Source organism: Aegilops tauschii, chromosome 5 (genome assembly GCF_002575655.3).
Source record: "Aegilops tauschii subsp. strangulata cultivar AL8/78 chromosome 5, Aet v6.0, whole genome shotgun sequence".
Classification (NCBI taxonomy): Eukaryota; Viridiplantae; Streptophyta; class Magnoliopsida; order Poales; family Poaceae; genus Aegilops; species Aegilops tauschii.
This window is the reverse complement of record NC_053039.3, coordinates 508,166,036-508,178,773: the sequence shown is the minus strand read 5'-3', so window position 1 is coordinate 508,178,773 and position 12,738 is coordinate 508,166,036. Positions and strand designations below refer to the sequence as shown.

The 12,738-nt window shown below is 48.7% G+C and overlaps 2 protein-coding genes across 2 annotated transcripts; both read left to right on the top strand.

Moving 5' to 3' along the window:
* The first annotated feature begins 1,580 nt into the window (after positions 1-1,580).
* On the top strand, positions 1,581-2,051 carry LOC109779601 (basic blue protein-like). The gene is made up of 2 exons (XM_020338241.1): positions 1,581-1,758; positions 1,843-2,051. The coding sequence occupies exons 1-2, from the start codon at positions 1,581-1,583 to the stop codon at positions 2,049-2,051; spliced, it is 387 nt and encodes a 128-aa protein (XP_020193830.1).
* Positions 2,052-9,588: 7,537 nt separating this feature from the next.
* On the top strand, positions 9,589-10,657 carry LOC109779603 (zinc finger A20 and AN1 domain-containing stress-associated protein 7-like). Its single transcript, XM_020338242.3, has 2 exons — positions 9,589-9,631; positions 10,164-10,657. The coding sequence occupies exons 1-2, from the start codon at positions 9,589-9,591 to the stop codon at positions 10,655-10,657; spliced, it is 537 nt and encodes a 178-aa protein (XP_020193831.2).
* Positions 10,658-12,738: the final 2,081 nt, after the last annotated feature.

The window sequence follows — 12,738 nt, the reverse complement described above, 5'->3', positions numbered from 1 at the left end:
CCCCTCTCATCCTTCCAAAGTGTATGACAAAAACCATTACCAAGCTTGAGCGATCCTTTCTTTCGGTGGAAACAAACAAGGTCTTGGGAGGGAAGGGTAGAGTGAGATGGGACATCGTTTGCCAGCCGACTGCTCCTGGGGGATGTGGAATCCTCAACATCAAAAATATTCCGAGAGTGCTTCGGCTGCGGTGGCCATGGTTAGAGTGGACAGACCCCTCGAGGGCTTGGGTTGGCATGGGAACTCCGTGCGACGCCGAGGACATGGACTTTTTGTACAAATGCATCACCATTAATGTTGAGGATGGGATGAAAACCAAGTTTGGCATGGCCCATGGCTCGATGGTGCAAAGCCAAAGGATATAGCCCCTCAATTTTTGAGTTCTCCAAGATCAAGAGTGGCTTTGTCAATAAGGCCCGACGAGTGGCTTACCAAGGTTGATACTTCTTCCGGGCCGGGCTTAATGCTAATCACCTGCTAAAATTCTGTTCCCTTTGGGATCTTCTCCTCGAGGTGCACCTAAGCCAGGGCGTGCCTGATTCTATAACCTCGCATGTGAGCCCTTCTAGAACTTACTCGTCTGGCACTGCAAATAAAAAGCAATTCGAGGACCCCCAACCCCCTTCCCTCAACCTTGAAGGCGGCGGTCTGGAGCAATTCGGCGCCGCCGAATATCAAATTATTTGGCTGGCTAATCCTGCAAAACAATATTTGGACCATTGACCGCTTGCAACAAGGGGATGTCATAACTGTGGTCAATGCCAACTTTGCAAAAGAGTTTCGGAGATGGCCGCAGAAACGATCCAATCCATTAGGGGCTTCGGGGAACCCAAAAACAAACTCTGTACTCTGAGCGCATCTGGGCTATGGTCAGAGATTGGCTTGGCATCCATGACATGTCCTTCGATGATTGGCCAAACTTCCAAAGTCTGGCTCAATGGTGGTCTGCTGTGATCCACATCAACGCCCAACGAAGGAAGGTTGTTGCATCCTTGGTGATTCTCACGTCTTGAGATGTCTGAAACGGGAGAAATGCTCGAGTCTTTCGAAACATCTACACCTTTTGCCAACGACGATATCCGCCATCATCAAGCGCGAGACGTCATTTTGGGGCATTGCCGGGGCCAAACACTTGAGGTTGATCATGCTACGAGGGTAATTCCTAGCATTTATTTGCGCCGTCGGGTGAGAGTTGTAATTCTAAACTTTCTTTTTAATCAATAAAATGCGGCCAAACTTTGGCCCATGTTTGAGAAAAGGAGGACGAAACCAATGTTATCTCGTCCGGCCGTAAAAAACACAGGAATTCCCCTGCCCACTCCTTCCTTGCCACCGAAAGCCCAGCTTGCGCGGCCAGTTGCGCATCGTTGGCTGTACGTACGTGCTTTAGTTCTGCATCGATCACACCGTGAACGGCTTGTCATGTTCCAAACCAGCCAAAGTCACCGGCTCCCAAAGCTACCACTATATGTACACGCACCACGAAGCCGATACACAAACACACACACAACGCTCAACGCAACCTCCAACATACCGATCGAACCACCTTACTTGTGCACGCCTCCCCGTCGCCTACTGTAATGGCCTCTCCTAAGGTCGCGCTCGCCGCCATGGCCGTCGTCGTCGCCGTGGCCGCCTTGCTCCCGGCGACGGCTTCGGCGGCGTCGTACACAGTCGGCGACGACTCCGGGTGGGACATCGGGATCGACTACCGCGCCTGGGCCAGCGGCAAGAAGTTCAGAGTCGGCGACACCCTCGGTACGTCTCGTCTCGGGGCACCAACCTTGCATGCACGATCGGCGTTGGTACATTGAGTTGATCCATTTTCGTCCGTGCGTGCAGAGTTTCTCTACTCGTTGGGTGAGGCCGAGCACAACGTGGTGTTGGTGGACGCGCAGAGCTTCGCGGCGTGCACCGTGCCGAGCAACGCGCCGACGCGGACCACCGGCGACGACACGGTGTCGCTGACGCAGGCCGGGCAGTGGTTCTTCATCTGCGGCATTGAGGGCCACTGCCAGGACGGCATGAAGCTCGCCGTCAACGTCCACTGATCCACTATCGTTCAACTGGTGTAGCCGCTGCGACCGTGCGAATAAAATCTTGAGAGTACATTGTACCATTACGCAATTCGGGCCAGTACTTGGCACTAGTAGAAAAGGGGGCTTTTGTCCCGGTTGGTAAGGGCCTTTAGTCCCGGTTTTTGAACCGGGATTAAAGGGTCGTTACTAATGCCTTCCCTGTAGTCCCGGTTCTTACACGAACCGGGACTAAAGACCGTCCACGTGGACGCAGCCTGGAGCTCCGGGACTAAAGGAAATTTTATGATATATTTTTTTTTTGAAAAAAAATTTTGCGAATTTTTTTTTATTTTCAAATTTCTGAATTATTTTAACCTCTAATCTCTAATCACCACCTCTCATCACTGCTCAATTTATCCTCAAATCTTTAATCACCCCTCATCATTCCAAATCATCTAACTTCCCGGACGGTCACCCATCCTCTCACTACTCCAGCCTGAGCACGCTTAGCTTCCGGGTTCTATTCTCCCTCGTTTCCAAGTCTGCACTTGTTGTTTTCCTGACAATAGTAAGATGTCAATTCTATTAACCCTCAGGAATTTAGCTTGAGCATGAAGTGACACATTTCACTGTTTGAGTTTGAAACTATTGTTTTAAAAAACAATAATTATTTAGTAGCACTAATATTTCTGGAATAATTAGTTTGACCATTGTTTGACCACTGTTTGACCACTGTTTGACCAGATTTGACCAAAATTCAAAAAAACTGAAATAATTATTTAGTAACACTAATATTCTAGAATAATTAGTTTGACCATTGTTTGACCACAATTTGAAATTTTTCGAATTTTTTTGCCTCTCCAGATCTTAAAAGCCCCGTATCTTTTTTTCTGTTAGGTTTTTGAGGATTTTGAAAATGTTTAATGGGGTTCCCACGATTAAATTCGGATGTAACTTTTCGAGTAGATGATTTTTCATATAAAAAACTTTTATGCAAAAGTTATGCCCATTTTAAGAAATTCTAGAGAGATTTTGCAAATAAAGTCGAAATATATATTTGTTAATTTTCCCAACAACTAGACCACATATCACATGGGAAACTTATTTTTTTTATTTTTTTGACATTTCCATCATTTTCTTTTGTTTTTTCTAAAACTGAAAAGGCGGTCCACGGGGGGAGGGGGCGGTAGAGTTTGATGGGCCCTTTAGTACCGGTTCGTGCGATGAACCGGTACTAATGCCTCAAAGCCCATTAGTACCGGTTGGTGGCACCAACCGGGACTAAAGGACTAACCTTTAGTCCCGGTTGGTGCCATGAACCGGTACTAATGGGCATCGCACCCTTTAGTCCCGGTTCGTGGCACCAACCGGGACTAAAGGGCCCAGATGAACCGGGACTAATGCCTTAGCCGCACGAACCGGGACCAATGCTCACATTAGTCCCGGTTCGTGACTGAACCGGGACTAATGTGAATATTGCCCTGTGACGAAAGCCCTGTTTTGTACTAGTGTGGGCTCCCGGCTCAGTTTCCCCGTAGAATTCAACTGCCTTATGACACTTTTCTCTCTCTACATATTTATATGTTTTTGCCACGTTGTGTCAGATTTAATCAAGAGCTACAGTTTGATTCCCCGCAACAAAAGAGTTACAGTTTCATACATTATCATTTATCAATGTATTATAGGCATCTAGAAAAAAATGTATTGGGATTTTTTTTGAGCTCATATTGGGAGAATATAAGAATATGAGTCACGTTCATTTGTAACATGGTCCTTTGGCCAAAATTGGTAATGGAATGAAAATTAGGTGATAAAGCCCCCCCCCCCCTCTGACCCTTTTCCTTTTTTTGGTAAAATATGCAATGATGTTTTGGATCCGTAAAAAATGTCACAAGCACAAAAATAACTTATGAAAAAGTGTCACAGGGACAAGGAGAAACTTGGTAAAATTTGCACGGGAATAAAATACTTGCTAAAAAGTAAATTTCAATATTAAAATAACATAAATATGGCATTGGGTGTTCAATTCACAAGGATTTGATGCCGTATTTTTCCCTCTCCCATAGGCTATTTTGTATGCAATTTGAAATAAAGTCCACATCTTTTTGGTTAACTAATGTGTGAAGAGTGGTAGTGTCACCATAAGAGGGCGCAACCTTATCAATCGGTTTTTTAACCGATGCATCCATAAATCAAAATTCGAATGAACATTTCTAATGGTGACCGAACTAGGATGGCTGGAGTTTCGGAAATTTGCAACACTTCTCGAGTCCTAAATCTTCCAAAGTATGGAAAGGAGGACGTCATGCCTAATGGAGTCGTCGATGTTTGACGGTGTTGGTATGCTTGACAGGTCTTGGAAGCGGGAGGGTGATGTGATGTCCAGCTAGAGCCTAATCCGCATTGCTTTTCAGATAGTTGAGGAAGAGGTGATCGGTGTCTCGAGAGGTGCATGAACCGTTTGAGTGTTGATATGCCCGACGGGTCTTGGAGGCAGGAGGGTGCCGTAATGTCTAGCTGGAGCCAAATCCGCGTTGCTTTCGGAGAGTAGAGGAAGAGGTGAATGGTATCTTGGGAGGTGCATGAACCATTTTTGGAAACCACACATGGCACTTGGGTGTCCCCGCTCCCCCCCCCCCCCCCCCCTCCTCTCCCCCAAAAAATACTTTTTTATGCAATTTGAAGTAAAAAGTATATGTTTTTTCCTGCAGTTTGACAAAAAAGCTTTCATTTCACATTATGTTTCTCCATTGTAACATTGAGTTCTTATACGTCTTTTTATTCCCATATTTTCCTCAGAAAAATCGTACAAATCTAATAGCCCCTTCTTGCACGACCGGAATGAACTATATCCATCTGTGCATATGTGTCCATGATTGTTTCGTGCGTTGTGTGGACACCGGGAGAGGAGGAGCCCTGTGCCGCCGTGTACACCGGGCTTTTGCCCGACGACGAGGGAAGAAAGAGCCGGAGTAGAGACCAACGCTGGCGATGGCCGTGTCGCCCGATACGGACGATGTGGAGCCCTTGGCATTCTTTTCTGTTCCGATCGTATTTGGGTTATTTCATTTCCATTCTTATTTGTCTTTGTGCGTTTAGCGGGTTAACGGGCGCATGTTCGCTTAGCTTCTGTCCCACCCGGCCCAACTTTGTTGTGGGTTTATGTTTTGAGTCAAAGGGCCGATAGAGCTAGATTGTCAAAAATCGATTGAACACATAATTTTCTGCAAGTCAATTTTCGTTTGTACTGCAGTTTAGTTTGATCGTTGGATGAGCATCCAACCCCTGGTCAAAATTGTCTTACGCAAAAGCAAATTTCAGTCGACTTAAAGCATCTACAGCAGGGACGTAGCTAATCCAACCCTATACCTATACGTCCGTGGACACGCCCAAATGTGTTCGTGAACAGTGATCAATTAACACTTAAAAATGTTCACATCCACATCCGTGCATCTCAAATCCGCCCTGCAAATTTATGCTAGCCATGCAATATGAATGAAACTACGTAGCTGATCATACCAAACAAAACAACAAACGGACATAAAGAATGAAATTGCATACGGGCATAAACATCACAGTTCACCGAATAAAAATACACAGATCATTGTCGGATGGACACAAAAATAACTTAAAAACTAAAGGAGGGCCGAGAAGGGTAGAGGAAATCACCATTTCATCGCCGGTTCGTTCCCCTTGCGGTCGTCGGTGTGGCTGTACCCCTCCATGTAGGCATCGGTGGCGGGAGGGTCATTGTCATCAGAATAGGAGTTGTGAGAGTCGTCGAAGAGGTCGGAGTCATCAGAGGAGGACATAACGCCGGCAATCCTACGCCTTCGCCATTAGGGCAGCCTTCGCTTTGGATGCCACATCTACCTTTGACTCACGCTTCGAGTGCTCAATCGCAAGACGGGCGGCTTTGAGGTTATTGCGGCGGAGCCACCGCATGGAGGATCGTAGCGAGGAGCTGGTCCTCCGGATCAACCGGCGCGCAGGTCCGGTGGGAGGACAACGCCTCCCCCGCGACCCTCCCTTGCCCGTTGCTGCTCACGGCATGCGACCGGAGCCTCGGATTCGGGCGTCCGCGCCGACGCGGCCACTAGGACCAAGCGGTGGCTAGGGATGCCTTCCTGAGCATGTAGAGAAGGCGAATAGAGATGTGGCGGGGAGACGGACCGGGAGGGGCGCGGCTCCGTAGACACGACGGGCCCTTCCCGTCGTCCGCACTGCGTCGCCGGGCGACAGGGAACGACGTCACGGAGCCTGAGCTTCCGCTACCTCCCAGGTCAAGCCGCGAGTGGTGCAGAGGCTCGGAGGAAGACTCATATGCACGTGTGGAATAATAAACGGTAAGAAGTATTCCTAGTCTGGCATCTAAGACTAGCTCAAGTGTTGCATGATGGTTCTGTTTTCCTGATCATGGGCATGTCTATGCCAGCAACTTTGAGGGCACAATGTTAAGAGAACATTTGTCTTGAATCGACCCGGATTGATGTTATGCTATGAGATTCATTCGTCACAAGTTAATGGTACATAACACAGAGATGGTTAACGTTTGCATGATTCCTTAGACCATGAGAGTATTGAGTTTCTTCATGCTTGCTTCATGAACTTTGGGGTTTGTTAAATGTCATCCGTAAATGGGTGGCTATTACGGCGGCTTACGGGTTCATGGAAAAGTGTGTCAAGTAACTTGATAGCTCAAGATTGGGATTTGCTCCTCCGACGATGGAGAGATATTCTCGGGCCCTCTCGGTATTACGGTATCCATCATCGTCTGGCCAGACACAGTGTGATTTGATCACTGGGATACCGGAACACGGAAACGAGAAAAGAGAACAAAACCGGTAACGAGGTAACTTGCATGGTGGACAAATTGTTCGTCCACGGGGATGCAAGAAATCTCACCTCGGGTGTTTGTGACATATCGCGAAGCAACAGGAATAGCTCACTGCAACTGGAGGTTCACTCGAATATTTATTCGTGTGGGTATAGGGGTCAATATGGGTGTCCATGGCTCCGATGTTGATCATTGATCGGAAGGGGTTCCAGGTCATGTCTATACTTCACCGAACCTATAGGGTCACACGCTTAAGGGTCATCTATCTGCTGAATACTAGACAGGGAGTTTGAGAGAAAAACACTGAAAAAGTTTCGGACACCGGAAAGGTTCGGAAAGCGGAAAAGTTCTGCAGAGAGAGGTCATCGAATGAGTTTCGGTGAAACCGAAAAGTTGTTTCGGGATATACTACTAAGTCAAATTGGTTTCGGCACCTGCCTGATAATTCTTGGAGGGTGCCAGAGTCATTCTGGAAACTTTCTAGAATTTTCCGGGATAAAAGCTGGATATGCTCCGGAGCTGCCGGAACCACTTCAGATGCTTTTCGCAGATAAAAATCACTAATCCGGAATTGTTTCGGAACGCGTTGAAAATTATTTTAGTGGGTACTGGAAATGTTCTAAGCCACATAAATATTTTCAATTCGAACGGACGCTGAAAAATGTCGTCGTGAATAGTGAAAGTGCTTTTTGGGATATTTATGGAAAGCCACCTTTTGGGGCTTTTCCCAAAAGGCTTCTAGAAGGACTTGGGGATCAGGGAACCCCCTTTGGGGGCCCCATGAAGGTGGGATGTTGGAGGGTACAGCTCCTCCATGGGGCTCCACTTGTCATCCCTTTATGCCCTTTATGCCCTTTATGTGTGACATAAAGTGTGGGCATTTTTGGGTTTTTCATGTGTCCCCTACCTCTTTGGTTTTCCTATAAATAGAGGTGGAGAGGCACTCTCCACACTCACTCTTTCTCACATACAAGTGCCATGCATGATCTGGCTTCTCTCTCCCTCCCAGCGAAATAGTTCCGTAGAGCCGAAAGGCTGTCTGGGTTCCGGTGGGAACTAGTTCTGGACGGCGAAGCCCTGCCGGATAGATGACACCGTATGTGTGGCAACCCCGTAGAGAGGTCGTAGTTTCGATCCTTTTGCCCGAGGGGCTGTTTTGAGAGTGCCTCCCGAAGGGCTGTCCAAGTGACAGTCCGAGTTCTGTGAGTCCTCCCGAAGGGCTGTCCGAGTGCCGTCCGAGTTTTGAGGGTCCTCCCGAAGGGCTGTCCGCGACACAGTCTGAGGGACTGTCCGACCGCCTCCCGGAGGGCTGTCCGTGGGGCGGATGAGGGTATACATCCTCGTGGTTGGGAGGTTGTAAATCCTAGTTGCGGGGTCTGCACCGCCGTTCGTCATCGACTCTACTTCCGCTGCGCTACGAGTCGGTAACGAAAAAGATCAAACCATGTATGCAGTCTCCATAGTGGTCCTGGGCTAGTGCGTAGGTCAGAAATTTTTTGTTTTCTGCTGCGTTATCCTACACTACAATGAATGGTGACCGAACTAGGATGGCTGGAGTTTCTAATGGTGAACGAACTAGGATGGCTAGAGTTTCGGAAAATTGCAACACTTCTCGAGTCCTAAATCTTCCAAAGTATGGAAAGGAGGACCTCATGCCTAATGGAGTCGTCGATGTTTGACGGTGCTGATATGCTTCATAGGTCTTGGAAGCGGGAGGGCGATGTAATGTCCAGCTAGAGCCTAATATGCATTGCTTTTCAGATAGTTGAGGAAAAGGTGATCGGTGTCTCGGGAGGTGCATGAACCATTTGAGTGTTGATATGCCCGACATGTCTTGGAAGCAGGAGGATGACCCCCCCTCTCCCAAAAAAAATACTTTTTTATGCAATTTGAAGTAAAAATTATATGTTTCTTCTACAGTTTGACAAAAAAAAAACTTTCATTTCACATTATGTTTCTCCTTTGTAAGATTGAGTTCTTAAACGTCTTTTTATTCCCATATTTTCCTCAGAACAATCATACGAATAGAATAGCCCCTTCCCGCACGACCAGACTAAACTATATCCATCGTCGCATCCGTGTCCATGATCGTTTTGTGCGTTGTGTGGACTACATAGGTTATTGCGGCGGAGCCATCACGTGGAGGATCGTTGTGTGGAGCTGGTCCTCCGCATCAACCAGCGCGTGCAGGTCCGGTGGGAGAACAACGCCTCCCCCGCGACCCTCCCTTGCCCATTGCCGCTCACGGCATGCGACCCGAGCCTCGGATTCCGGCGTCCACGCCGACGCGGCCACTAGGACCAAGCGGTGGCCAGGGATGCCTTCCTGAGCAGCTAGAGAAGGCGAATAGAGACGTGGTGGGCGACGGACCGGGAGGGGCGCGGCTTCGTAGACGCGACAGGCCCTCCTGCTGTCTGCACTGCGTCACCGGGCGACACGGAGCCGGAGCTTCCACTACCTCCCAGGTCAAGCCGCGAGTGGTGCAGGGCGATGCGCACTGCGAGCTCCTCCATGTCATCCGGCTCCGCGTCACACAGCATTGACTCCTGGCCGTCGTCGACACCGGATCCGCCGCTGCCGTCATTTGACATGGCTTGAAAGGGGAGTGGATGGGGACGAAGAGAAGTGGAGTGGAGCAAGCCAGCGAGGGGTTTGACTGTCGTCTAGGATTCGTCCAGATGAGGATTTATGTGAGGTCCGAGTGAGCTAGGATGGGCCGGTCTGACATGGCAGATGCGCTCGGGCGCGTCCAAGCCTTCTCATACTCACCCGAGATGTAGGTTGGGTTTGAAGGATGCAGGTCCCAAACGTCTGCATACATCTGTGGGCGGTTTTAAAAGAATGGCTAAGTCATGGTTTTATAATCGGCACTGACTGGACCGTATGCCCGGTCAGGTTGAAAAAGTCTGTCCGTAGATGCTCTTACACATACACGTAGTTTTAGAATGGGTAGCGACGTGGAACGGCCGCCGCTAACTCGTCTTTGCCTTTTGCGTGTAACAGACGCTCGGTTTCCGTTTAGCAGTGGTGACACCGCAAGCCGGACGTGTTTCGGTGGCCGTCTTGGGCACAGATGCGGATGCCACTCCTACCAGGAGGCTGTTTGGTTGCTACCCTGTCTGACCGACGCGCGTCCGTCTTCGAGCCACCGTTATAAGGTTTCTACCCCGACGCACAACCCAGCCCATCAAACGCAACCAAACGGCCCCGCCCCCTCCGTAAGCTCGACCGCTCGATCGCACCAAGATCACGCACGTCCCGGCGACCCAATACAGACCGGCGGAAGTGTTCGCGGACTACGTACGTAGCGGCGATGGACGCATCGGCGACGACGCAGAAGCGCAAGTGCCCCGACAAGGAGGAGACGGCCGGCATGTGCGCCAACGGCTGCGGCTTCTTCGGCGCCGCCGCCACCGGCAACATGTGCTCCAAGTGCTACCTGGACCACGTCACCCACACCGCCAACACCATGGCCACCTCGACCGGGCCTCCGGTGAAGAAGGCCAGGATGATCGTCGCCGTCCCGTCCTCTGATGGTGCGGCCGCCTCCTCCGCCGCCGCCGCAGTTGACCCCTCCGTGACGTCCGTGAAGCAGCCGCCGGTGTCGGCGAACCGGTGCGCGACGTGCCGCAAGAAGGTGGGCCTGCTGGGGTTCCGATGCCGCTGCGAGGGCACCTTCTGCAGTGTCCACCGCTACTCGGAGAAGCACGACTGCGGATTCGACTACAAGACCGCCGGCCAGGAGCAGATCGCCAAGCACAACCCAGTCGTGGTTGCGGACAAGATTTCCCGAAGGATCTGACGCCCGCAAGAAACCACCAGATCAACGGCGAACCGATCAAGCAGTTGGTTCGTGGCGTCCTCGAGGATATATACGATCGATCTTAGGATTTTCTAGGCCTTTTTGGATCGGACATTGCAGATTGTACTGTGAACAACTGTGCTTGATTCGTCGAATTGATTAATAAGAGGATTAAGATCATAGGCTGGACTTGTATGTATAAACTGAATATAATTACTGTATTTTGGTACCAAATGTGACAACAGAGAAATGTAAAATGGTCAATCTATTCTATTGCATGTGTTGGACAGACAACAGTCCAATTATTACGTCGGAATGAAGATTGGACTTTGCCTTGATCCCCTCTCCCGATCTGCTCTCCCGATCCCCTCTCTCCTAATCCAATTTAGGGCTTCAAGCCGCCGCCACCGGAGCTCCGCGGGGCAAAGCCCAGGCGGGGGATGATGGCAACGGCGGGGCCGTTCTCCACCACGGCTTCAAGATGCGGTTGCGGTGGAGATCCGCACGGGTGTCCTTGACGTGTGCGTGGTCTGGTGTCGGCAGCACAACGATGAGGGCCCATCCGCCGTCGATGCCTCAACCAGGCGGGGCAACGGTTCCGGGCGGTGCTGCGGCTGCGGCCAAGCACAACCCTGACGTGGTTGTGGACAAGATAACTACCAGAATCTGAATAAACCCCACAGATCGCTACTCGATCCTGGCAGTTCGTTGGTACTCGAGGAGTTGATGGGTCGATGGTATGTTATTTGTAACGGAAATGATAAAATCCAGACATCAGTTTTTTGACCATAGCAAATTGAATGTTTTTTATGACAAGAAGTTTAGTTGGTGAGCAGGATAATATATCAATAAAAAGCAATGTAAAGACGGACTGGTCATGCTTACCAACTAAATTTGCCATGATCCACAAATATGAATTATCATAAAAATGTTTGATTTGCCATAGTCAAATCCTGAACATTTGGAACTTATCAGCATCCATTTGTAATTTCTTGATCCTGGAAACTGTAAATGTTAGTTTGGACTTCAGAGATGACGACAATATTTGTACTCAACATTCTTATATTTTCGAAAAATATTAAGATCCTTTTTGTAAAATACGCATGAGTATGCGTATCATCTATTGATAGAGAGGAGAGGGTAGAAGTATACCCGTCCGCAGAGTTACATCGTTACAGCCCGGGTACGGGCAAAGGCCAGAGGCCGGAAACATCGGAAAATATTAAGATCTACTCCTTCCGTCCCGAGTTATTTGTCCTAGATTTGTGTAGACATGGATGTATTTAGACACTTTTTAGTATTAAATACATCCGCATCCAGAAGAAAATGTAAAACAAGTAATTTTGGATGGAGATAATATTATAAAAGTTTATTAGCAGTACAAAGCATCTGAAATATAATAAACATTACATCGAGGTATCTATACCACCGAACGACAATTGTCGCCGCGAAAACGAGCCGCCGACGCACCACTGTAGCCGCTCACTTATCAGAGCCAGTTTGACCTTGTCGATGAAAGCCGGAAAATCTTCGTCCACGTACCCCTAAAGACCAGTTCCCTAGAGCCATAGTATAAAAAGTCAGTGTTGAACCTTTGAATAGATCTAAAACAAGTAACACCAAATCTCGCCGACACGCACACATAACGAGAAACCCTAATCTTGCCGCCCAAGGAGGCGGCAAGAATCTACACTAGAGCTCCATCGACTACGCCTAAATGGATGAACTTAAGGTCTATCGGAGTCTGAAGACGAATCAACGAAGAAGAGCCGAATGGACTTAAACTTCGTACGAGCCACAAATGGACTTAAACTTGGTGTGACAATGCCAACAGCTATCATCTGTGTTGTCTCTCAATCTCATCTTTCTGCAGTGGTGAGTATCTGTATGGTCTTGAATTAACTGGGGTGGTTCTAGGTATGAGGTGTATGGCTCTAACAAGGGAAAGACCAGTAGGCTCACGAAAGACATCGTCAAATTCTTGATGTAATTACTTGATTTCTACTGGAGGATGTATGGAGAAGTATTTGTAGCGGGTGGCAATATAACTTGAGTTGTCCATATATCATTTCCTTTGTGTC